Genomic DNA, 25,074 nt, shown 5'->3' with positions numbered 1-25,074 from the left:
TCATTTTAAACACCTGACCTACTTGACAGGTTAATTCTTTTTTTTCTCAGGCACAACATACTCAATGAAGAAAACCTTTGTGTCTTAGAAGTTTGAAGAGACTGTTTCAGATTGATACATACTCAAGTATAACGTAGTCTCTACAACCTCAAAATTGCCATTACAGAAGTGTCAATGGCTTTCAAGACCTGTAGAACTGAACACACACTTGCTCTTGAGACAATTTTGGATCAATCTGAATATGACAGTGAAAAGAAGACCTCCCTGCCTACTTAAGAGGTATAAACATCCCATTACTGGTCACAGAATAGCAAAAAATGCAATTTATTGTGCAAGTAATAATTTTTCATTAAAAATATATATATATACACCTTAACAACAAATTTCATACTTTATATATTACCTGAGAAGTAATTTTGGGGGAGAAGCGCTACAATCACTACTATGAAAAAATTGGAAGAGAAAAACACTAACCCTCATAGCTAAATAGTATGATATTAAAAAGAAAAACCAAACTTCTCCAAAGCAGACAATTAAAAAACAGATGCTTGAGTCCACAGCGCATTCATAAATTCTGACATTAAAATAGTGTACCTTTAAACAGTATTTATTCAAGAGCAAGAGTATATTCTGCGACTTAACTACTCAATCTTACAGAATTAGTATGCATAATATTTTTCCTTTTGTGGTTTTTTTTTTAACGAAACTTATTTTGTTCATGCAGCAACACCATTTTACTGAGCAATTTCAGGGCCCTTCTTCTGCAGATATCCAAGCTTTTCTTGAAATCTTAATTTTACAGCTTTGCAAATAAGCATACACAAGGAGAATTTAAACTTTGAACTCAGCAACCTCAGTTAAAATGTTTTAATGGAAAAAGAAATATTTAATGTGACAAAACACACAACGCAAATAAGTAGGCAGAGGGCTTAAAATATGAAACAGAAAATAGCAGAATTTTTTAAAAGCAGCAACCCTTAAACTAATTTTGTGTGATACTTATAAACACATTCTTGTTGAAATTACTGATTATCACTTACACAAAAGTAATGACATCATTACATATTTCCTGTAGAGATATGTTGCCCTAAAAAGCATAGAAGATAACAGAACTATAGAATCATTTAGGTTGGAAAAGAACTTTAAACCTGAGTCCAATTGAAACCTATAACTGAGAAGTCCACTGCTAAACAATTAATGTAAGATTAATCCTCTTCATCCAAATAATTTCAGACGGTAAGTCCTTATAAGGACTTAATGAGCTTTAAACTCAGATTTTTGCTAATTAGGCTTAATTTTCTTGACACTCTGTGTATACATGCCTTCAGGGAATAAACTGGTCTCTGATTTAAGTCTCCAAAAGCAAATGTATGATTGCAGGAAACGAAAAACAGCAACATAAAAAAACCCTGTAAACCATATTCTTTGGCTTGTAATATCAATATAATCTATGAAATATTTTTTAAAAATCACTCACATTCAATAACTTTTACTGAAGAGTTGCCATAACTGAACTACACAATTCAGATATACTGTGATCCTAGAATAGTAATCATACATGGCCTAAAGATTTGGAAAATTATCGAATAGTTACAAAGGAGACTATTTTCCCAAAGACTGATCAATATGTTTTGCATATTAATAAGTTTTAATTTCAATTCTTAGGTACTGTGAAACATTAAGGTTCACAGTACCTAAACATTGCTTAAGTATCAAACAAGAAATCAAAAACTCTGTTGGAAGGACAAAGATTTAATTACCTCTAGGGCAGGGACTTTCACACACATATAAACTACATATATAGTATCTGTGTTACAAGACTCATTTCCAGTTTATAAACTATGAAAGTTGCTGTAGAATTCCATTTTTACTGATTCATAGTTTACACCTTCATGTTATTTACTGTCAAGTACTTCTAATAAATTTTTTTGGGGCAGTAGAGGGGAAATGGAAGTTTCCTAGATCCAACACTTTCAACCATGCAGTCTTCTCTGCAATGTCTTCTTCACTTCATGGAAAGAAATGGCAGTTGGGTAAAACCACCTAATTCTTCCAAATAGGAGGAAGAACCTCTTAAGAGGGACACATTTAACTTCATTCAACAAAATCATCAGGTCCAGTTTGACAAGATGCAAAAATGTTCACACAGCACCACATCAGGTAAAATTTCAAGCCAACACTCATGAAGAATGTCCCAGAATCATTGCATTCAAAACCATCACTTAATGCCTTTTTCCTGTCATTGAAAGACTAATATTTAAAAGGGCACATTACTAAAGGCAAACAGATTGAAATAAATCATATTTCACCTTATGAAATCCAGCTTATTATATAAATTGATTAAGATACTGTTTTCCCCGTATCTAGCCAAAGAACAGCAATCATGCCCTTAGGCAGGAAGCTTAATGATTTTAAGATCAGAACGTATGCTGAAATACTACCATAAAAAGAGCAAAAGGCAGAACACCTGGTGTCAAAACAAATCATTTACTAGAAAGAAACCATAAATTACCCCAGTTCAGAAAGGCTCTTGTAAAATCAGTCTTGTCATGTGTAGACTATCATTATGTATCTGTCACACTGATGATGTCTACACTGAATAAGCCCAAAAATTTGCTCCATAAATCTAAATTTTGACTGACTTCATACTGACCACCAACTCAGACATAGGTATCACTAAGTTAGATTGGACATGGGTAACTAGTATGAGATGAAGATGTGAAGATCACATGATTCCAAAAACAGTTCTTAGATTAACTGTCTTCATGCATTGGTGATTAGCAGAATAAGTTAGAATTTTTTTTCTGTCGAGGTTCTGTACAAGGATTCATACGTAAATAGATATCTGTAACAAAAATTACCAGACAGTCTGTCAGAAATACATGGTGTAGAAGCACAGAGTATATTGTTACAAAGCTATTACTCTTGCATATATACCAGAAACCAAAGGAAGAAGCCAAGGAAGCGGCTTGGTAATAAAACTATATCTAGATGTCAAAATTTGCTGATGCCAGCTGTACAAAGTCTATTAAAAATGCAACAATTAAACTGCTGAGAAGAAATTACCACAACAGGGGAGGAAAATGCCACTGCTCTTGAGGTCAAAGATGTAACACTACAAAATCAGTACCTCACTAGAAAGAATACAAAGTTTCTTATTCCCATACAGTTAATGAACAATGATTACCCTTCTGGCTGCTCTGTGCTCAACACAATCACCTAATATGCACAGACACTTTTCGTATTTGTGTTGATCTTCGCACTTACAGGAAAAGCAAAGTTGAAAATAACCAGGGATAAACTCTTGAGAGACAAGGATGTGTGGATGGGAGAATGAGTGCAAACAAGAAAAAAATTATACACAGAAAGCTAATTAAATAATAAAAGATAAAACAAGAAAACAGTCAGTGGAGATGTGGTGAAACCAGAAGATAAACTAAAACATTCTTCCCGCCTCCACAGAAATGACACAGATAAGCGTTGGACTAAATACTCTGATGTCATGGAGGAGGTCATTCACTTCCTTTGTAACGATGTTTGACACATTAAAACTAAAGGAAAATGAAACACATTCAGGTCATCAGAACGAACAACTGGTTTCAACTGGACTCTAACTGTGAATTGCATATAAACACACTCCTTTTTTCCCTTTCTTTCTGTGTGTGTACATGAAGTGCCTCTCATCTTACCCAATAATCATTATTTACTTTATCAGTATTTTTTTCAGTTTACAATAATTTCAAGGAAAAAAGGCACCAACCTGATGACATGGTCTTGTTCAAAAAGCAAAATTTTTCTGACTGCCATTGTGTTCAGTACAAAAAGACTGAAAATAAACCCTGAATGTTTCTTCTTTTTCTTAAGTATACAAGACTTTCTCTTTCATACCCAACAATTAGCTATTAAAAAAAGCTCTGCAATGCAGCAGCACTGTAATTTAGAATTTTTCAAGTGGCAGTGTTTTTAAAGAGAGCTAATATTACTAGGGGGAAAATACAGTAATAATAAACTACTCAATTTTTATACATCCATCAGCCCCAAAGCAATTTCACACCCGAGGCCACTGCTGTTATCTCCAGTTTGCACACAGGAAGCTGGACAGAAGGCAACTAGCTCTGCACAGCCTGGAGGGACACACTCACAGGCCACAGAGAGCAAACAGCAGATTCCACATTCTCTAGTAACTTCAGACTGGAATTACTACTAAACGGTTATGAAACACCAGTTAAGTACTCAACACAAAACCAACCACAAATGGTTAGAACAAAAAATTATGTCATCAACAGATGAATTCTGGGAAAGACAGATGCAGCAGATAATGTTACTACTTGCTACAGGTCTTTCCAAAATGCCTGTCCCCATTTTTCTTACAAACCCCCTTTAAGTATTGAAAGGTTGCAGCAAGGTCTCCCTTGAGCCCTCTCCAGGTTAAGCAATCCCTGACTTTCAGTGTTATCACATCACCGTCTTTGCAGTATTCACAACCTACAAAAGTTGTACAGATACAGCTTGAGGGAAGGAAACAGAAATACCTAAATCTCAAGTCCCAACACGTACCAATTTACTTACAAAGTAATTACATACTAAAAGTCAAAGCATCCTCAGATATTTTCTGAAGGACTATGCTCAATGGGGTCTCTCCAATGTAAATCAGGATTTCTAATAATTTATTATTATTAAACACATGAAAATCAGAAACACATTAATAAAAAGTCAAGCTCTTGACTCTTCTTCAATCAAATAAATGTGATTATAAAGCCATTTTGTTGAAGGATAAGACATCTAACATTTATTAAACACTCAATAAATCTAGGTCAGAATAATGCAGCAATCAAAACATGTAGCTGAAGAGTGATCTTAGTGGAAATTTCCCACCAAGCCTTGGACTACCCCGTCTATGTAAAATGTCTAAATTTTGTACCTCCCATATTTATTTTGCATACATAAACATAACCTATGGTTATATAAAGTAGTTTTCATATGATATGAAAATATTTGTATAATTTCTTTCTCCAACAGATATGCACACCTTTTGCTCATCACTTCAATATACAGTGATTTTGAAATTGCATCCTTTGAGGTTGTATAACTTTGCCATCCAAATTAATTTCCCTGGCTTATTTCTTTTTGCATGTGTTCCAAATGTTTTCAATTCTTCAGTATCTTCAGCTAAGCAGCTCTAAAATTATGAAAGTAATTGACCAATATGCTGAATGGTTCTGTATAACAATAGGAGACCTTTACAGCTGCATCAAGAAAGCCTTTGCTTTCACCAGTCACACTCCATTTTTATTAAATATGCTCTCTACTTCCTACCTCAAGATCTCCTTAACTATTTTCATGTTTGCATGATCCCTGGACATACTTTCAGTTACAAATTTTAATTAGATGGTGTTTGTTCACCTCATTCAAGTAATTCATTTTATTGAAAACTTATATTACTTTCTGCAGATTCACTCAAGTAAATTTTCCCACACATCACTCACTCCTGTTACGCAAAAGAAAAAGGAAAGAAAATAAAATGTATCTGTCATATTATCTGTGTCAAATAAGAAGATGAATATAGCCAAAGTGTATGTACACAAGGGGTACACTTCTGCAACCAGAGGTCTGTCTAAATCTCTTGCAATTAGAATTTTGTATTTTAAAATGGAATTTTGTTTTGTTTGCAATTGAATCAGCTGCAATTACATATTTTAAAGAGTTTTGACCTGAACATCATTGTTACTTGTGAGAAAATGTATAGTCCCATAAATATATTTTTGGTAAAGTGTTTTTATACAGTGAAATCTAAATAATGCTAAGTTCAATCAATCATGTTTCTGTCCATGTCAGTGCTATAAATCATACACATAATCTTATCCTGGCTGACACCTATGACATGGCTGTAGTCCAAAACACTAGTGACTAGCAGAAGGTAGCTATGATACTTACATTGGTAAGGTGAATGACTCCCTTTGAAGTTACAGAACAGCCCATGAAACCAACATACTGCAGCTCAGGGCAATGTTCAGCAAAAGCTTTCACCGACTGATCTGTCACCTACAGAAAAGATAAACAGGTAACAGTTGAAAAGGTGATATAACCACATACTTAACACCGCTTAAGAAATTTCTCCACAACATCGGCTCATTTAGACCATTAGTATTATTATAAGCATTACTATTATTTCTTTCAAGAGTTTGAGAGAGATTATTGGGTTTGCAGTTATGCATGGATCTTACTGTCATCCTATTTATGTGCAACTAACCCAAGAGACAATTCTATTCACTATTTTCATAAATTATATACAAAAATGAAAATATAACAGATTAGTTATTGTCATCCCGTAGACTCATACCATACCCATCATTGACTTTGCAAAGAATTTGAATTGTGTGCTACCTTGAATTTATATGCCTTGTCTTATATTTCTTTTTAACTAAAACACAGCAACTGGAGATTTAAACTTAAAAGTAGTATTACATCTGTTTCTCACATGAGACTAGGTAATCTCATGGCAATATAGCACTGTGTCAGTTTTCAGACAAATGGAGATGTTATCTAGTTTATTACTGAGATTTATTTATTTATACAACTATTTTTCATCTACAATTAAGTTTGTTTTGTAAAATTTAATAACTATAAAACACAATCTATTGTGTAAATGCATTGCTTTGTAAGTAGACTAAATGATCAAAAGCAACTTTGTGAAGAATGTAATACTGACATAAGTACACTTAAGAGGACATCTACACACATTCATTTAAACAAGTAAAGTTTGTTTTCTTTTTGTTTTCTTTTTTTTTTTTTCTTCTGAGAAGTATATATTCCCAGTGCAAATGGCAGTAATGAAAAACCATATACTGACTGTGGGAAAAAGCCTGTATTTTCCAGCTACATGGCTCAGGAATGTCTCACTGTGTCTGGAATTCTAACTCCTGAATGCTGAGAACATTCAGAATTTCTATGGATGCCTTCCTGTTCCCACAGAACCAAAAAAGCAAAAGAAGTTTTGAAAGATGTAGGGCACAGCTGAGCCTCAGGTGAATTCATATAGGAACACTATTCCTGCTGTGCTTTGGATCACCATCACCCATAGCTCCAACTTGCCCAAGATGTCACAATCCTGCACCCTGGCAGCATTTGGTGACCTTGGTGAGGACTCTGGCAGAAGAACTTTTGAAAAGATAACCCAGAGATATGGATTTATAGGCCCATTACCTCATAAAAGCTGTATTGCTTTAGGGTTACTGAAAATTGTTAGAGACCTAGTGCAGGGTTACTGAAAATTGTTAGAGACCGCAAAGAAACAATTTCTCAGTGAGCAGAGATTTTTACTGCTGCACATCTGCCAAATAAAAGTAAAAGGCAAACCTCTTAGATTGTGTATTTAGAACCCAATTAGACTGAAAACAGGCCGAAAGGAAAGGAAAAAGCATTAGCTGAACAGATTCAATCTCAAATTGGGTAGTGATTATGGGGTATCTGCAGAGACCCATGTCTCAGGTCTGCCTGCTTGAACAAAAGCAAACCACTGTGGCAAGAAATTTCTTTTCTGATTTGATGACACAGCGTTACATTTTTACTTTTGCCCACTCCTCTCAACTAAGGACAGCCAATCAACTATTTCTTTTTTTGAGATATTGATTACCAAGAACCTGTGACAAATACTATCACAAGTCAAAGGCTTAGAAATTTACTCATGATGCTACCAGAACCAAACCAGGGCTGCAGAAAAAAAAGTCTATCTACTAAAGAAAATAAATTAAAATCTCTGATTCAGCTAATAATCTTAGAGAAGGACTATATTACAATCTTAGTCTACCCTCCCTACAAAAGATTCAAGTGTAATTCTCTGTTGCAGACAGCTTTGTCCTACCTATCACGAAAATGTAGTAATGAAAAATCAGTAGCATAAATGCTTAATATCACAAATTCATTACAGAGCTTAAACCTTCAACTACAAACAATTTCTTATTAATAGGTAACATTTAGGCGCATGAAGACTTTGAAAAATGACATTTTGAATGCAAATAATAAAATTACTATGTCTTAAAATATCTACTTTCCATACTACAGTGTTTTGTGTAATCTAAACAAAACCTGTGGAAAAATAGTTCTAATAAAATTAATAGCAGTAGATTGTGAGCATTTATACTAAACATTTTACAGATCAGCAATGAGCCTTCTCAGTGCTTTTTAAATATGCAGCATTTTTTTTAATCAGAAAAAGATTCTTCATTACCTCTGTATGTCTCATGATTTTACAGTCAAAAGGAGTGTGATATAACCTGATTATGCCTTGCAATTACTGTGGTAGTTCAGACACATATTTTGTTACTGCAAACAACTTGTTCTTAAATCTTGACTTATAAATAAAAAAAAGCAGCATTTCTGTCATTTGTTGTCAGACAATAAAACTCCACCATCTGGAGAGGATTACTTCAACTTTTATTGGGAAACACTGTAAAAATTGTTTCAATCAACTGTACCTTCCTATGAGCATCCTTTGTTATACCAGTATCTAAGAATTAATTACTTCTTTTTCAGATCCTATATCATTTATAGCAATTGATTTTTTTTTAACATGCTTCCCATTCAGACAGCCTGTAAGTAAGACCATTTGATATTCTGTTTGGTTAAACACTTTAAATACGACTCCACTTTCCTATGATTGAATTAGCTGGGAAAGAATATACATATATGTACTTCTATATTTATATACACACACACTTGCAATTTCATTAAAATGGCTTATCCTAAGATGAATGTAAGAGACTATGCATGGAAACATCAGATCAAAATACCTGTAATTCTAAACATCTGCTAAAAGGTTAAAAGGTAAAATTTATATTACACCTTTTTTTTCTTCTTTTTTTGCAGGGTTTGGGGAAAAGAAGAATGTGTAGTGATTTGGAATTTATTTAAAACTTACGTATAAACTGGTAGTTAAATAAAATTACTTAGTTTTCATTTAGAACAACAGACAACTAAATCCTATCAGTCCTTATTTATATATGGCTCAAAACCATAATGATATGATATTGGTATGCTTAAGTTTGGTTGGTTTTGGGTTTTTTTTCATTAGATCTATTTGCATTAAGGAAAACAAAAAGTAGGAAAAGTTCAGTCATATCTGAAAAGGTGATCAGACATTGGGATGGGCTTCCCAGGAAGGTGGTGGAGTCCCTTTTCTAAAAGGTGTTTAAAGGACGACTGGACATGGCACTCAGTGCTCACTGACAAAATGTTTGGTCAAAGCTTAGACTTAGCTACCCCAGGAGGTTTTCTAACCCAACTCATTCTGTGATCTGTGATACAGAAGCAACAAAGTTAAAGTTAAAGGACAGTTCTAAGACTGGAAACATCTCTTCTTCTGCTTAACTAGGCCTTCTTCTTATTCACCATCTGCAGCATCCAGCACCAACAGTTTCTATACAGACTTGAAGTTCTGTACTAACTCCAATATGCAGCCTGGGTCACTGTTTCTATCAGAAGTAGATTCCAGAAATAGCAATCTCTTTTACCATATGAATGTGTTTTATACTTGTAAGAGATCATCTATTCAGTAGAATGAAAGAAAAATAAGTGAGTGATGAACAAAGACAAAAAAAGCATGGAAAATTAGCAGTGATATGTATGCAATGATTATGCACCTTAACACTGCCTCTTTGTTATGCAATGTGTAGCTGTACGCTAAATCTTCACTACTCAGGAGATAGAACAGGTGCATAAAATGTGTATTATAAATATGGCTTCTGTGAACTAACAAATTTTTAAACAACTGACATTCTGATGTATTATACAAACAGATTAGACTAGCATAATCTGAAACTAGATTACCATAAAAAAAACCCTGCAGTTTTACAGAAATGACCCTTGTCAACAAAGACAGAAATTCACACACAATTTTATTACAGATCACAGTACTGTTCTTCCAAGAATCTTTAGTAATTGGATTGTCTAGTCGACCTTCACTGACTTTCATTCATCGTGTCTTGCTTCATGTTAGACTTGCTTTGAAAAAGTAATATAAGATGATGAGGAGAGATTTATAAGTTATGCACTAAAGCATTGTGAATGGGAAATACGCTGGTCTGGAACTAATGTGCTCCTATCAAAAAGATCTATGATAAGTGAGATATGATTTAATCATTTTCTTTTTATGTATTGCAGCCTATTATATATGAATTCCAGTTCTGCATTGTTTTACAGAAATTCAATATCTTGCCTACTCTGAATTAGATTTTTAAGTATTAGTTTATTTTACATTCTATTCAATAAATGGAAGTGCAAAAGGGAAAAAACAGAGATGATAATTCAAAAAGAAAGACTGAGGTGCAACAATAACAGCCACTCAAATTCCAACTAAAAAGCCTCACAATTAATGAACACCTACAGAACCTAAAACAGAAGCAACCACAAAAAAAATACAGGAATATAAAAATCAACTGGCACAGAACGAATACCCTGTTCTCTTATTTAAACAGGTGCACTACTTACTGTCTGTAAGTAGATCTCAATATGCAATTTTTTCCATGCAATATACATAAATAAAAGTTGCAAAAATATTCCTCAGAAGAATGAACTTTGCTAGAGTAAAAATACGCTATCATGTAAATAGAGAAGAGTAATGAAGCTAAGTATTCACTACACAAGGCAATACTAATGGTAGAATAAACCTCTTTTCTCCCAATTCCTTACTCCATAAATTTTTTCTCCATTTTGGTTGGACGCCAGCTTAAGCAAACTTTATTTGAAGAGAGAAAGAAAGAAAGAAAGAAAGAAAGAAAGAAAGAAAGAAAGAAAGAAGAGAGAGAGAGAGAGAGAGAGAGAGAGAGAGAGAGAGAGAGAGAGAGAGAGAGAGAGAGAGAGAGAGAGAGAGAAAGAAAGAAAGAAAGAAAGAAAGAAAGAAAGAAAGAAAGAAAGAAAGAAGAAAAAAGAAAAAAAGAAAAAAAGAAAAAAAGAAAAAAAGAAAAAAAGAAAAAAAGAAAAAAAGAAAAAAAGAAAAAAAGAAAAAAAGAAAAAAAGAAAAAAAGAAAAAAAGAAAAAAAGAAAAAAAGAAGAGCCAAAAAAGAAAAAGGGCCAAAGAAAGAAAAAAAGAGCCAGGGAGAGCTTACTAAAATTCAGTTTTATGTCTGAAAAGAGATTAAGTTTGCAAAAATCTCTCCTGCCAATTCAGTCCTCAAACTTTCTTGCCTTACCTCTGCATTGTCATCTGCTACAGACTGAGGCCCACATGCCACCCACTCTGAAGCCTGCCCCGCATGAAGCAGATGGCTACACCCTCCAAGACAGTGTTTAAGGTCTCAAACACTCAATGTGCATTTCCCTGGTCTGTCTCCTGGGAAATCATTGTGTGCCATAACCTACAATGATGTGCAGTTAGCTGGTATAGTTTTGGTTTAACTCTTTTTTACCAAGACTTCCAGAATACATTAATTTCAAAAGATTCAGGCAAACCACACAAAGCAAAAGCATTTAAAAGGGACTAATTTAGATCACAGGTAAATTCTACTAAATTCACAACTATGCAATACATACAAAAAATAAATATCAAGCAAAAAGATTGCTGATATACAAAAATGTCTATATGCTGTAAACTGAGGCATTCAGGTTACCACTGTTCTACTAGCAGGAAAGAAATTGGATATCATAACATGAACATCTTTTAAAAAATCCCAGTAATGAAGCAGTTTTGAGAGAAGATGCTTTACAACATGTGTGTGTTTACATAGGTACTTCGTACTTAGCTTTAAACTTGCCTTACTATCTCTAAATTTATCAGATGATGCCTCTTTCCCACAAAGGGAAAGATTACTTTGCCTCTCTTTTGACTAACACTTCCAAAACTATGTTTTAGGGTAAAAAGTGGTCAAAAGGAGGGTAAAAAGAAAGATCAAAGTATTAAAGGAGAACACTATTAAATTTTAAACAGCTAAATTAAAGCATATAGTTAAAAATATTTAAGATTATACATATCTTCCTAGTCCTGTGAGTAGGAAATTACAAGTAAATTCCATTATAATTTAACCGCATATAAATTTAAGTAAAAATTCCATTTCATTTTTAAATTACTTTCCACAGGAAGATGCAATATTTTAAGTATTTACTAAGAGATTTAGTCCTAAGAATCCATCAAACAAACCAGGGCACTCATTAGAATCAGTTCCTAACAATATTTTAATAATAAATTTTCTTAGACATAAATTATACTATTAAATTGACCATAAATATAAACCCAACTCATTTTAAATTATTGGTAATTCAGCACAAACTTATCTTAGAACTACAGACAAATAAAGACAGCTATATACAAATATAGGGCTCTTTTGCCATATCTCCCTCAGAAAACAACAGGCAGAAATTGTGGAAAATAAAGTTTATGTTCCAAAGATTTATTTAAAATTTAAACTAGAAAGGACTTTTCCTATTCAAGAGGACTGATACACTGCCTGCTTTCCCCAAGCATCAACTTAAATTATATTTGTCATAAAAGCTGTGACAAAGTAATTATTATTGGCAACATGCATTTAATTCATGACCCCATATTGCAATTACAGAACACTGACAAAAATAAGGCATGGATAATCTGTCATCACACTCAAGTTCTTCGGACACCCAAATTTCATTAGTGAACAGCAGAAGGCAAGGCTCATCTTAACGAACTGCCAGAATGTACTTCTTCACCTTCAGTAAATTCAACAATTTGCTTAATCAAAACAGAAATTCAACAACTTCCAGCTTTAAGCACCAGTAGTACTACCAATTTCTGTGAGCACTCAAAAGCGAAATATAAATATTTCTATTCCTGCATATTTGAAGGAAACTAACTAACATATTTGAAGGAAATTATGTCCATTTTTTAACGTATACTTGTAACGATTCAGTTAGATCTTCAATCTTCTCACAATCTTGATTTATAACTTTGAGAGGTTCCTTTTCATTAGAAAAAAGATCTTTTTACATAACAAATGTATAGTCTTTCATGAAATAAAATATTGCATTATTAACTGAAAGGGATTCATTAATCCATCACATAAGTGAATTTTTACAAACAAGTTAAAACCAAATTTCTTTGTAAGTAAACTTAATTTTTAGATGTCCTGTGCACCCCTGCTACCTCAGACCTCATGAGAATATATACTTGCTCTGATGCATTTTGTAACAACTCACTACCCAGCTTCACATTTGACGGGAGGGGAAGAGTGAAGAGAATGGAATTGCTCTCCTTGCCCTCATCCTTATGCATCACTCCAGGAGTAAGTATCACTAATCTGCCCATGATACAAGAGGAGAAGACAGTCTAGAGTGTAAGGACTGAAGAGTTGTAAGGAGCATTTTACGTTATATTTACCAGCTGGCCTCACCACCTACATAATGGTAACATCAACTAATTTAAAACACCTTAAGTAGGAAAACAATCCCAAAATTTTGCAGTATACTCAATTCAATACTCATAATTTTATAAGGTACCTTTTTAGAATGCATCTGGATTTACAGAGTTTCTCCCTGGTTTCTAAGAGGACTGAACAACCGGCTATCAAGACCAGTGTTCCTGTTTTATCTTGGTAATAGTGAAAGGGTATACAAATCAATCCTAATTACTCCAATATGATTTTCAGATACAGAACTCTACGTACCCCTGTTAAAGGCCAAACAAAATACTCCTTCCATTTCTTTGGCACGCAGCATCACTTTTTAATCTTATTTTCTTTTTGTTACTGATGACACTAGGCATTAAAAAGGTTATTTTCTGGTCTTTTGTCCTGCAAATTATTTAGTACTAAACAAAACAACATATTTGGAACATATACAGTTTGAAATACTAAATAACTGCAGACAACCACTATCTTCAAACTAGTTTAAATATCTTGGTTAGAAAACAAATCTAAATTCTCAATATAAATTATCTATGATTCCCATTATCTCACAATTTTACTAAGTGCAGTTTTCATGCATTTGTATTAAACAAGACTATAAGCACACCCTAATTTATTTGTTGAAAAATGCAAATGAAATTGTAAAAGCAATTCTTCATCTTATAAAATACTCTCATCAAAAGAACATTTATTATCAAAATATGTTTACTCTGGACTTAGAAAACACTGCTTTCAAAACTAAACATCTTTCACCAAACAGCATGTATCATAACCTGATAGCCTACAAAATGTAGACAATTAAAATAAAAAATTAAAAAAAATTACAAAATAATTTTCAAAAAATTAAAATAAAAAAGAGAGTACCAATGCATTATAAAATTTTTAACAAGGGTCACACACTAGGAATACTGTACATTCACAAATGGTTACAGGAAAACCGAATCTTTCTCAGCATATTGTTTAAGCAGAAGAATGCACAATAAATTCTAAAAATTAAAAATAATATTCCCCTTTGCTTTCACAATACTCAATCAAATAAACAAATGTGTCCACATGCTAAGAAATACATATAAAGTATTTTATTTCGTACCATTCTGAATACACAAGAAGAAAAAATTTCCATGTAACCACACAATAGGTCCATGGTTCAGTGGTCTAGTAGCTTAGTATTTCCTCCTTGTCTAAGAAGTGTATGAATAAAAATCTTCACTTTTAATGCTTCCAGAGCTATAGAGGCATATTTCCTATTCCGTATTATAAGTTTAAAAAATCCTCTTAAAACCCCAGTTTATTCAACAGCTTTACTGTTCACCCTAATAGAATAATCTCATTACCACCTCAAATATTTTTAAAAGAAAGTAATTTTTATTTTTGCTTCCTCTGTGCAATTTGAACCTATACACTCCCATTAAATTCATTTACTCAGGCAAATATATCTGTTTACCACAACTTCAAGGCTTTTAAAGTTGCTGGAAATTTATTTTACAGTACACATTCATGTAACAAGTGTTTTATGCTCACACTGTTTCCCTTCTAAAATGGCCTCACAAGATCACAGTTAATGTTCATAAATAGGAGGAGGTCATGGTAATGAAAACTATTAAATACTATTATGTCTGCATCCTTTTGGTTAACTCCAAGATCATTCACAGAAAAAAACATTGCATTTGCCTCATTACTCTGATGACCTTCTGAAGGCCTCCTAGATACTTAAATAAACCCTATAATTTTCCTGGTCAAGAACCTGAAAAATTCATGTCCCTTTCATTAAAAACACAATCACCTCCTTAGCAGAAGTTTGTTTTGTCATCACATCTCTCTCATGGGTAAAACTTATCTATCATCCTTGTAGTGTTTTTATTTCATATGAAAAACTTAAATACCAATTTAGGCAACATTCTCACTGCTATCATACAATACCAACTCAAAAAACAATTGCTTCTGACAAATTCTTACATATTAAAGCTTTTGTTCATTACAAAGAAACACAACAGTATGAAGTACTGTAACTCCCTCTTTATCCAAAGTAACTATATGCATCACTGTGGTGTGGTATGCTACAGGGATAAATATTTTTCACATAGTTCACTAGGTATAAGTTTCCTCAGTGAAACAACTTGTTAAACAAAGTGATTAAAAAATATCACTTTATTTAACATTTTGTTAAAAGTGTTAAAATTATGCAAGCCAAAACACTAATATAAGAGTGATGTATCTATAACCAGATCCCTTCATCTATCCAATATAACCATATTCCTATATGCATTATTCCTATTAAAGCTTGTGACATCCACATAACAGTAATATATATATGGTAAAAGAGCCACTGTAACCTGAGGCTAACACACAGACAGCAAATACCTGGTACTTAAGCCTACAAAATCAAAAACCATAAATTTAAGAGTAAAAATAGGTTTGATGCGTTGGCATCAAATGTTTATTTTAGGAATTAGTAAATACAACTGAAAATCTACTCTTATCATGAAATAGTTTGCGCTGGAAGGAACCTCTAAGATTACCTACAGCTCTCATGCCATGAGCAGGGACACCCTGTCCTAGTTCAGGCAGAAAAGTGTCCCAAGCAACCTGACCCTGAACACTTCCAGACATGGAAGATCCACAACTTCTCCAGTCAGCTGTTGCCAGTCACTCACCACCCTAACAGTCCAGAATTTCTTCCTAATTTGCCATCAAAACCTACTCTCAAGTTTGAGTCCCTTGCCTTTTGCCCAGTCACACTATGCTCTTGTGAACAGTCTCTCTCCATCTTTTCTTAGAGCTCTGCTCAGTACTGGAAGGCCACAATTAGGTCACCCTAAAGACTTCTCTTCATTAGGCCAAACAATCCCATTTTCTCAGCCTTCCCTCACAGCAGAGGTGCTCCATCCCCCTGATCACCTTGGTGCCTCCTCTGGCCTCTCCCCAGCAGCTCCATGTCCTTCCTGTGCCGGGACCCCGGGGCTGGAGGCAGCTCTGCAGGTGGGGTCTCAGCAGAGCGGGGCAGAGGGGCAGAATCCCCTCCCTGCCCTGCTGCCCAGGGGCTCTGGGTGCAGCCCAGGACACACTTGGCTCTCTGCGCTGGCACTGCCATGGCTGGCTCATGTCCAGCTCTCGCCCACAGCACCCCCAGGCCCTTCTGGGCAGGGCTGCTCTCGATCTGTTCATGCCCAGCCTGGGCTGGCACCAGGGATTGCCCTGACCCAGGGGCAGCACCTGAGCTTGGCCTTGTTGAACCTCATGGCATTCCCATGGGCCACTGCTCGAGCTCGTCCAGGTCCCTCTGGATGGCATCTGTCCCTCAGGAGTGTCAGCTGCACCACTCAGCTTGGTGTCATCTGCAAACTTGCTGAGTGTGCATTCAATCCCTTCAAGGTGTCATTGATGAAGATACTAAATAACACTGGTCCCTGTACCCTGTCCCCTGGGAGACATGTCTTGTCACAGATGACCATTAGGACTCTAAGCCATTCATCACTACCCCCTGTATGAGACATCCAGCCAGTTCCTTACCCATTTAACAGCCCACTCATAAAATCCATCTCTCTGAAATTTGAACAGAGAAGCATGTTTTAGGGGAATTGTGTCAAAGTCTTTGCAGAAGTCCAGATAAATGGCATCTGTAACCCCTCCCCTGTCCAACCATGTAGTCACTTCAACACAGAAGGCCACCAGGTTGGTTATTTTAAAACAATGTGACCATTTCCTCTTATAAAGTTAAGACACTTGCAACATTCGGTATAACTAGAGAGTTACAAAATCTTATTCAAATCTCTTCTTTGGAGTTTCATGGCTACTATGTAATTGTAATAAGTGAGGAAACTCTTGTAGCCGTTGAAAATATAAGGAAATACATATATACAGTTTATCTAAGGTGATGCATACACAGTACACTCTATATCACAACCCACAGTGAAGATATCTTCACAACTGCATCTGTTTTTTGAACAACTAACCATGTTTGTTTTTCAGGTTTCACACTAACCATACACAATGGAAATACAGTATGACATCATGAAGCTAATATAATCAGCTGCAATATTTACCAAAGTTTGCCACCAGCAGTTATCTAGACTGCTACTGCAGAAACTGAAAGTTGGCAAAAACACGAAAAAGCTGCCATACAATCTAGCCTCTAGATATCTCCATCCTATGGCATCCCACAATTTACAGATTCATCTCCTCTTCCTCTTTCACAAGCATAGAAGGACAAGACTTCCCCAAATTTCCCACTACAGGCCACAGGTAACAAATTTTGCCTGCCCCATGCACCAATAGAAATTTCATAGAGGGAACTGTTCAGTTATGATTAGGTGGACTCTAGTTGAATCATATGGTCACCATTTATTACAAATCATAAGAAAAATGCACATGTAAAGGCAGAGGGAAGGAAAAAGTCTTAAGTTGCTTATGGTCTTCAAACTGAACCACAGGATTAAGAAGCTTTTTGATCATCAACAGGTCTCTCATGTCACACAGGAAACAGGAGAAGAAATAAAACGATGTCATTTCCTGCATATTGTAATAAATAGAAGTTAACATGAAGACAGAAGAACTACGACTACAACTGCACAGGTCTAAGAAAATCGTATCATAATTATAAAGTTGCTTGTCTTTCAATAACTGCAAAAATTTATTATATAATTTACATTAAATGTATATAATATTACTGAAAAATACTACAATAATCAAAATAATATCGAAACCCCAGCATTTTATAGCTCACAAAAAAAATAAAAATCATTTAATGCATCCATTTACAAGATACCATAAGAATTTCTTGAAATAGTTATATCTTCCTCAAAAAACTTTGCATATTAGTCTTCCTGGGTAGTACGCATTATTTAATATGAGTCATTATTTTTAAAACAAATGAGCAAACAAATCACAAAATATCACTCAAATTTCAGACTGGCTGACACTATTTCAATCTGTCTCTTAAGGACAATACAGAATTTAGCAAATTGAACCGGCCCTGCCGTTTGCCTCTTGATATTGTAAGCTGTTAAAACAAAATTACATTCTCACTATGAAAAGTCCTTCTAAAAACAAAAAAGTGCAGGAAAAAAAGATTTCTTACAATATAGGTTAATGGACATGGTATTATACTATTATTACTGGCTAATAGACAAGCTATTAGGTATTAAGTATCCTTGTTTATTCATCCTGTTGCAAGTACTAGAAGTCATTAGGTATCATTAATGAAAAATATGTAATATTCCATACTATTCTAGCAGACAAAACAGATAAAAGTCAGAGTTCAAATCCTAACTGGAGGGGACTGTTTTATTAAACACCATTCAAAAGAATCACAATTTCAGATACTCTTGGGAAGTGTAATCAGTGTACAATCAGTGAAAATGAGAAATACTGCACAGAAGTGGAAATTGTTTTGATTTGATTTACAAATTTATATTTATATGGTCTTTACAAAACAGACATCACACTAAACAGAAATTCTTGATAATAAGAAACAATATGAAGAGGGTTTTTTTCTTAACAATTTTTTATACTTGGTGAACTGCATGCATTACCAATAAACCTCTGTTACATTAGTCTGATCAAGCAGGACAGACATACTCTATCAATCTGACGCAGAATCAGCTTTAAGGCATGAATTAGTTAAAAACCTGAAATGCATCAGATATGATGAAAAGACAGTTAGGAAGAGGATGTGATTTAATATAGTTCTCTGGTTTACACTTGTATGACATTCAATTGTTTACATGCTTTCTGATCTAGTCAGCCCTGCAGCCAGTGGACATTCCGGGCTTTTCACCATAGGCACTATTGGAACAGACTGGACATCAAGATTCTCTTCGCAGCAGCTTCAGAGTCTTGTCCCTACATTTACAAATTGGTACAGAATTCTACATAAAATTTTATGGTAGGAAGTAAACACATCACATCCTGTGAGAATTATTACATAAATGGGACTGGCCGACAATGAAAAGTTGCAGGAAAATTAGTCATTAAAATGGTAATCTTCTGCATTCACTACTGTGATTGACTACTTCATTACAATCACAGTTTGATATCAGCCATAACTGGTAGGAGCAACCTCCAAACACAGCAACAATAAAGAAAAAAATCCATAAAGCTGCTAAAATAGGATTTTAATATGCATGTATGCAAAGACTCAGGTCCAAGACACACACTGGTTAAAAAAAAGTTGATATTGCATAGATAAATACAGACATCCTTGCAAATACTTTAACGGAAATTTACTTTATAGAATTTTGGCAAATAATCATCTTTAGCCCAGAAAAAAGCAAACCAAGTGGAAGTCCTGTACAGTCCTTATACATCTTTCTTTGTTTAGCTGCTAATGATACACTACTATGCCTAGTGACAAAAATTTAAACCATTAGGATGGAAATTAAGGTAGATTTTTTTTCTTAATTCTTACACCAAAAAACACCAAAAAGAATCCCCTAAACTAAACAAAACACCTGCAACTTTTGCTTTGTCCTAACCACAATAGCAAGGAAAATCAATTACATCCAGAAGGCATTAAAGAGAAGGTGTTTGTAGCTGGTAACAGACTATATAGTCAAATCATTCATGACAAACATTTCTATGAATTGCTTTTTTTTAACAGACCTCTTAGCAAGTAGATTGTCAGAACACAAAAGAAGAGGGATCTTTTTGTTGTGCTTTATTTTCTCTCATAATATGTATAGCAATCTTGATTTTTTTTTTCTTTTCTGAATGGGCATCCAGGGAAGTTCTTGGTATTACTTGGTAAGAAAACCATATCTATTACTATACCTGGCTGTCATCATTTACATTGCTAGTTTTGCTGTACTAAAGTCTGAAGAGGCTGCCTGGAGGCAAAAAGAAAACCATGAGAACACAGCAAGAAGAACAAATAAAGTACAGTCAGGGAGGTACTTGAACATATTAATGACATCCATTTGCCTTTTTGTCATCTGGATTAAACAACTTTATAATTCCAAGGCCAAAGACTAAAATAGGAAGACAAATCATCCCATAAGGGCCCTTACTGACACAGAAGAAAACAAAAGAAGTCAGAATCTACACAGATAGAGAAACTAGAAATGCAGCATGTGCACACAGATAGAGGAACTAGAAATGCAGCATGTTCTCTCTGCAATCATATCAAGGCATAACTTAAAACAAGGCCAGGAAATAGTGGCTGAGATATTACAAATGGTATCAGAAGCAACCAGGCAACAACAATACCAATGTGAACATGAGTTAGATGTGATGTTTTTTATCCTTACATGTTGTCCAAAGGCATACCTGCTCAGATTACATCAATCTTTTAGTGCATCTATGCATTTCAGAACAGCACGTTGCTAATGAGAAATCCAAGTGGGACTGCTGTGTTAGTTATGATTGGAAGCAGGCTACAATCCTGATTAACCCCAGTGCAGAACCCAGTGGCTGCCAGGCTTGTGTGAAGCCCTGCCTCCTCTATGGTAATGGCAGGACCAGCACAAGAGGGTGTTGAAGTTCATTAATTTAGATTTAAGAATAGAAAAATGATCACCTGCTTGCTCTTCCCAGAGCTTGGCACATTCAGTAAGCAAAGATTATTATAATTGTTGCAAATCTCTAGGTCACCATGGAAAACGAAAGGGAAAAAAAAAAAAACAAACCAACCCAAAAACTAAGCAGCAAGCAAGTGGGTAAAAAGAAAAAAAAATAAACACCTTCAGCTTTGCTTAAATATGTCACTATGTCTTGGTTTAAACAGGCAGCTAAACATCACACAGACACTCACTGAATCCTTCACACTGTGGGGTTGAGGACAGAATCAGAATGGCCAAAGTGAGAAACTTGTGAGCTAAGTAAAGAAAGTTTAGATAAGATTTTAAAAAAACTAAAAAATAAAAATCAAAACTAAGAAGAAAAAGTTTGCAAAGAAACCCAAACCTGTTGCTCACAACTACACCAGCAAGTCACACTGGCCATCCGGCCAACCACCTTTACCCATCTGAGTTTCCTTGCTGCGCATGCTGCCCTCTGGCCTGGAACTTCCCTTTGGTCAGTTGGGGTCACCTTTCCCAGCTGTGTCCCCGCAACTCCTTGTGCATCCCCAACCTTCCACTGGTGGAGTGAGAAGCAGAAAAAGGCCTGGCCCAGTGCAAGCCCTGCCCAGCAACAACAAAAACATTCCTGTGTTACCAACACCATCTGCAACACAAAACCAAACACAGCCCCATGCCAAGTACTGCGAATTTCACTCTAACCCAGACAAAATTAGTACACAGTACTATCACAATCTCTCATTTTGGTTTAAGAAATTCAAAGTTTTAAAAAAAACCAGAAAATCTAACTAAACAAACCCCAAGACCACCCTAAAACCAACACAACTTTACACAAATAAACCCAATTGTGAATAGATACATAATAGCCCAGACATATTAAGTAAATTTTTTGAGTCCAGGCTGTTGGTAAGATTTTTTAGTTTTTTTTTTCCTGATAGTTCTAATTTTTCCCAATGTAACACCCTTCACCTCACCCTTCTATGATGGCAAAATTTGACAATTACAAGCAGAAAGAAAACGTTTTATACCAGAGCGTTGAAACAAGCTATATAAATCAATAAGGGAAGATGAGTCATTGCTTTACTGAAAAACACACAAACTACTGCCTGACTTCTAAACCTTCTGAGAATTCCTTCACAAATCAGCTGCAATTTTGTGGAAACAGCAAACTATACAATATCCAATGCTCTGCATAATCAATGTATCTTCAACACTTCCAGCTTCTGGCAAAGCAATCAATTAGGTGAGCTCTCAAATTAATGTCAATAGTGCTCAAGTACACTGTTTAATGACTTCCAGTTGTACTGCATCAGCAATTTTTATTTTCTTTTTGTTGGGGGACAGCGGACAGAGACAGAAACTGCAAGAATTAAGTCCTCTCTACACACAAGTGGAAAAAAAACAGAAGAAAAACTGTGTTACTCCTATTCCTAATGTAATATCTGGAGAGGTGTCAGAAATGCATTTTCGTTTCTTGTCTTTTTCCATCCCCAACTCACTCTCCCATCCTCATAACCTCCACAGAACAAGCAGAATATAAGTAAGGCCTCAGGCTTCTTTAGACTTTCCTTGGCAGCCTCCTTCTTGAGAAACAAACACAATGACCAGCTGGACAATGATAATACTCATCTCCTACCTTGCTTCTTTATCCTTGGATAGTTAGACCCTTAGCTGTCTTTGTCTCATTACCTTGAAATGAGATCCTTGCAGAGCCAATGTTCGGCTATCATTAACTCAATCCCGCTTCTCCTGACCTCCTTAGAATAAATTATTCCAACAATTACCAGAATACATTTTTAAGGAAAGAAAAAGGATGCAGAAGTAAATGAAAAACCTGAAGCACACATTTATCTGAAGTAGGCCATGGTCTACTTAGCATTTGTAATTTTTATGACTTTTTGGAGGGGTTTATATGGATGGAGAAGCTACAACATCAACTATTTATGTGACTAATGCTTTTCACGGAAAATCAACAAAAAATTATTAAACTGAGGAAGATTGAAATCAATATAGGAATTTAAGGGCAGGAAAGTAAAAACAGCTATGATGGAGATAGCAAAGAACTAGACTGAAAGGATAATAGTTGAGCTGCGGACTGAACAGTTAAGAAACAGATTTTGTATAACGGTCTTTGAACAGGTATTACAGAGTTATATCAAGAAGGATATGAAGTCCCCAAAAAGCAGAACTAACTTTACTGGTCAATTTGGGACATAAAATCAACACGGATGATAATAACTGGCCTATAATGTATATAGGTAAAGTCTTCTAGAAGAGAGAAGGAATACAATTCCACAATGAATTCAGTAAAAACATGTACAAGCTCTTTGCAATTCTGTTCACTCATCATTGCACCAGACAAACTTAGAAGAGTGGCACCAAAATCATGGAATTGAAGCAAATGAGAGCATAGCATTTAATCAAAGGTCAGATCTCTCACCTGAGATACACCAGGAGGCAAAAAAATATGGAAAAACTATCACTTTAAGAATAATTATAACTACAATTCTTGTGTGGCAAGACTTATAACAAAGATTTTAAATTCGAACGAAGTTTCAAATTTCACAGCAATTCAACTTCCTAGTATTAAAAGTATAAGAAATCTATTTACTAGATTGAAACAGATACTAGCACTCTAAATCATGAGATTAGCTATGGAAGCAAGTCACGAGACTTCCTGACACAATGGGTCTCTCTTCCATATATGCCTTACACTAGTTACAATAATTAGCTAAGTCTTGTAGATTTTAGAAACACCAAGGTTTAATGAGAAAAACATAACTGTAGTCATGGCTGCAGCTAATTTGCTTAGTAGTTTTTACTTTTCTTAATGACTTTACTTCATTTTTCTTAATGACTTAAACTGTCAAATATTCCTCTAGGTCACAATTAGAAATCCAATGAGAAAGTAGATTAGTGTCAAATGCAAAAGTAAACTCAACAAACAAACAAACCAAAACCAAATCACACAAAAAAACCTACAAAACCAACTGCACCCACTGGGCTGGGACTCTCATCTGCAGTCAGAGAGACTATATGAATATGACATATATGCAAATTTTTTTAAAAATTAAAATGGATAGGTGGAGAAATACCAAATTTTTATCTCCCCAAAATACATACAACATCAAAAGCTTATTGGGTAATGGTTTCCAAGGGAGTGCAATAAGTAAAAAAACTGCTTTTTGAAGGAAAAAACTTTCCATATTCTTGCTATATTTTGAAAAATTCCTGTTAGGAATATCGGAATTGCATCCATATTAACAAACTTCTTGTGTTTTCAACTGAATTTTTTTATTTCATGAGATTTTACCAAAGGGATGCACTTTTCTACCAACTGTTATGAACTATGGCAGTAATTTTCTCGTAAAAAACAGATCCAGTAAGTGCCCTGTGCAAACACGCTTAACTCAAGGGCCATGGAATGTGCTTTAGTGAGGTAAAGTCATTTAGCAGGGACTGGAAAGACAAAAAACCTTATTACTTTAAGGTGACTGTCACTAAAAAGGCTATTTCCCATGAAGTTAGGACTTTTAGCCTGAAAATGCACCCTGCACAAATAGGAAAAGGTCTAATTTTGCAGCTGTTTTTATTTCCTGTCTCACTGCACCACTGCACTGCAAGAACCATAGGAACTTAACACGTAGCTCATGCAAACCACTCTTGTTGCTCTAAGAATATGAAAACAATATCCCATCTTTACTATGAAATGACCTTGGTGGTCTGCATAACATTTGTCAGACTAATAAAATTTGTAAAAATACTTGCTGATATGATGGATTGCATTCTTCACTGCTCCAGTAACCTCAAACTAAATTGCCTGTCATTATAATGATAGCTTCTCTAAGTGCAGTTTCTTAATTTGTTCCTTAGTCTTTCAAAAGGGATTTCACAATAGACTTAAAGTGTTTATAGATCAATAATGTGCAAGATTAAAATACTGCATTCTAACAAAAAGTATTTGTAATCTTTTTGCTTATAGTGTGCTGTGACATAGCATTAGCAGAGAATATATATATAAGTAACAGGAAAATAACTTCAAACCTAGTTCACAAGCATCCAGCACCATGAACAGACAGAAAATCCTACAGATTCTGAAAAGGACCTCGTGCTGGTGATTTGTGGTTCATCCAATGGACAAAAAAGAAAGTGAAAAAATTAATCATAAAGTTGTAAACAACATGTATATTCTCTAC

At 34.8% G+C, this 25,074-nt stretch overlaps 1 protein-coding gene across 1 annotated transcript in view; it reads right to left on the bottom strand.

Moving 5' to 3' along the window:
• FBXL17 (F-box and leucine rich repeat protein 17) overlaps window positions 1-25,074 on the bottom strand; it is a 267,741-nt gene that overhangs the window by 181,615 nt on the left and 61,052 nt on the right. The window contains exon 5 of the mRNA XM_058043352.1: window positions 5,935-6,042. Coding sequence (XP_057899335.1) covers window positions 5,935-6,042 — 108 coding nt within the window. The remainder of the gene's footprint in view (window positions 1-5,934; window positions 6,043-25,074) is intronic.

The sequence above is a fragment of the Melospiza georgiana genome, chromosome Z (assembly GCF_028018845.1).
Source record: "Melospiza georgiana isolate bMelGeo1 chromosome Z, bMelGeo1.pri, whole genome shotgun sequence".
Lineage (NCBI taxonomy): Eukaryota > Metazoa > Chordata > Aves > Passeriformes > Passerellidae > Melospiza > Melospiza georgiana.
Note: the sequence above shows the minus strand (reverse complement) of the source record. Positions and strands in the feature narration are given on the sequence as shown.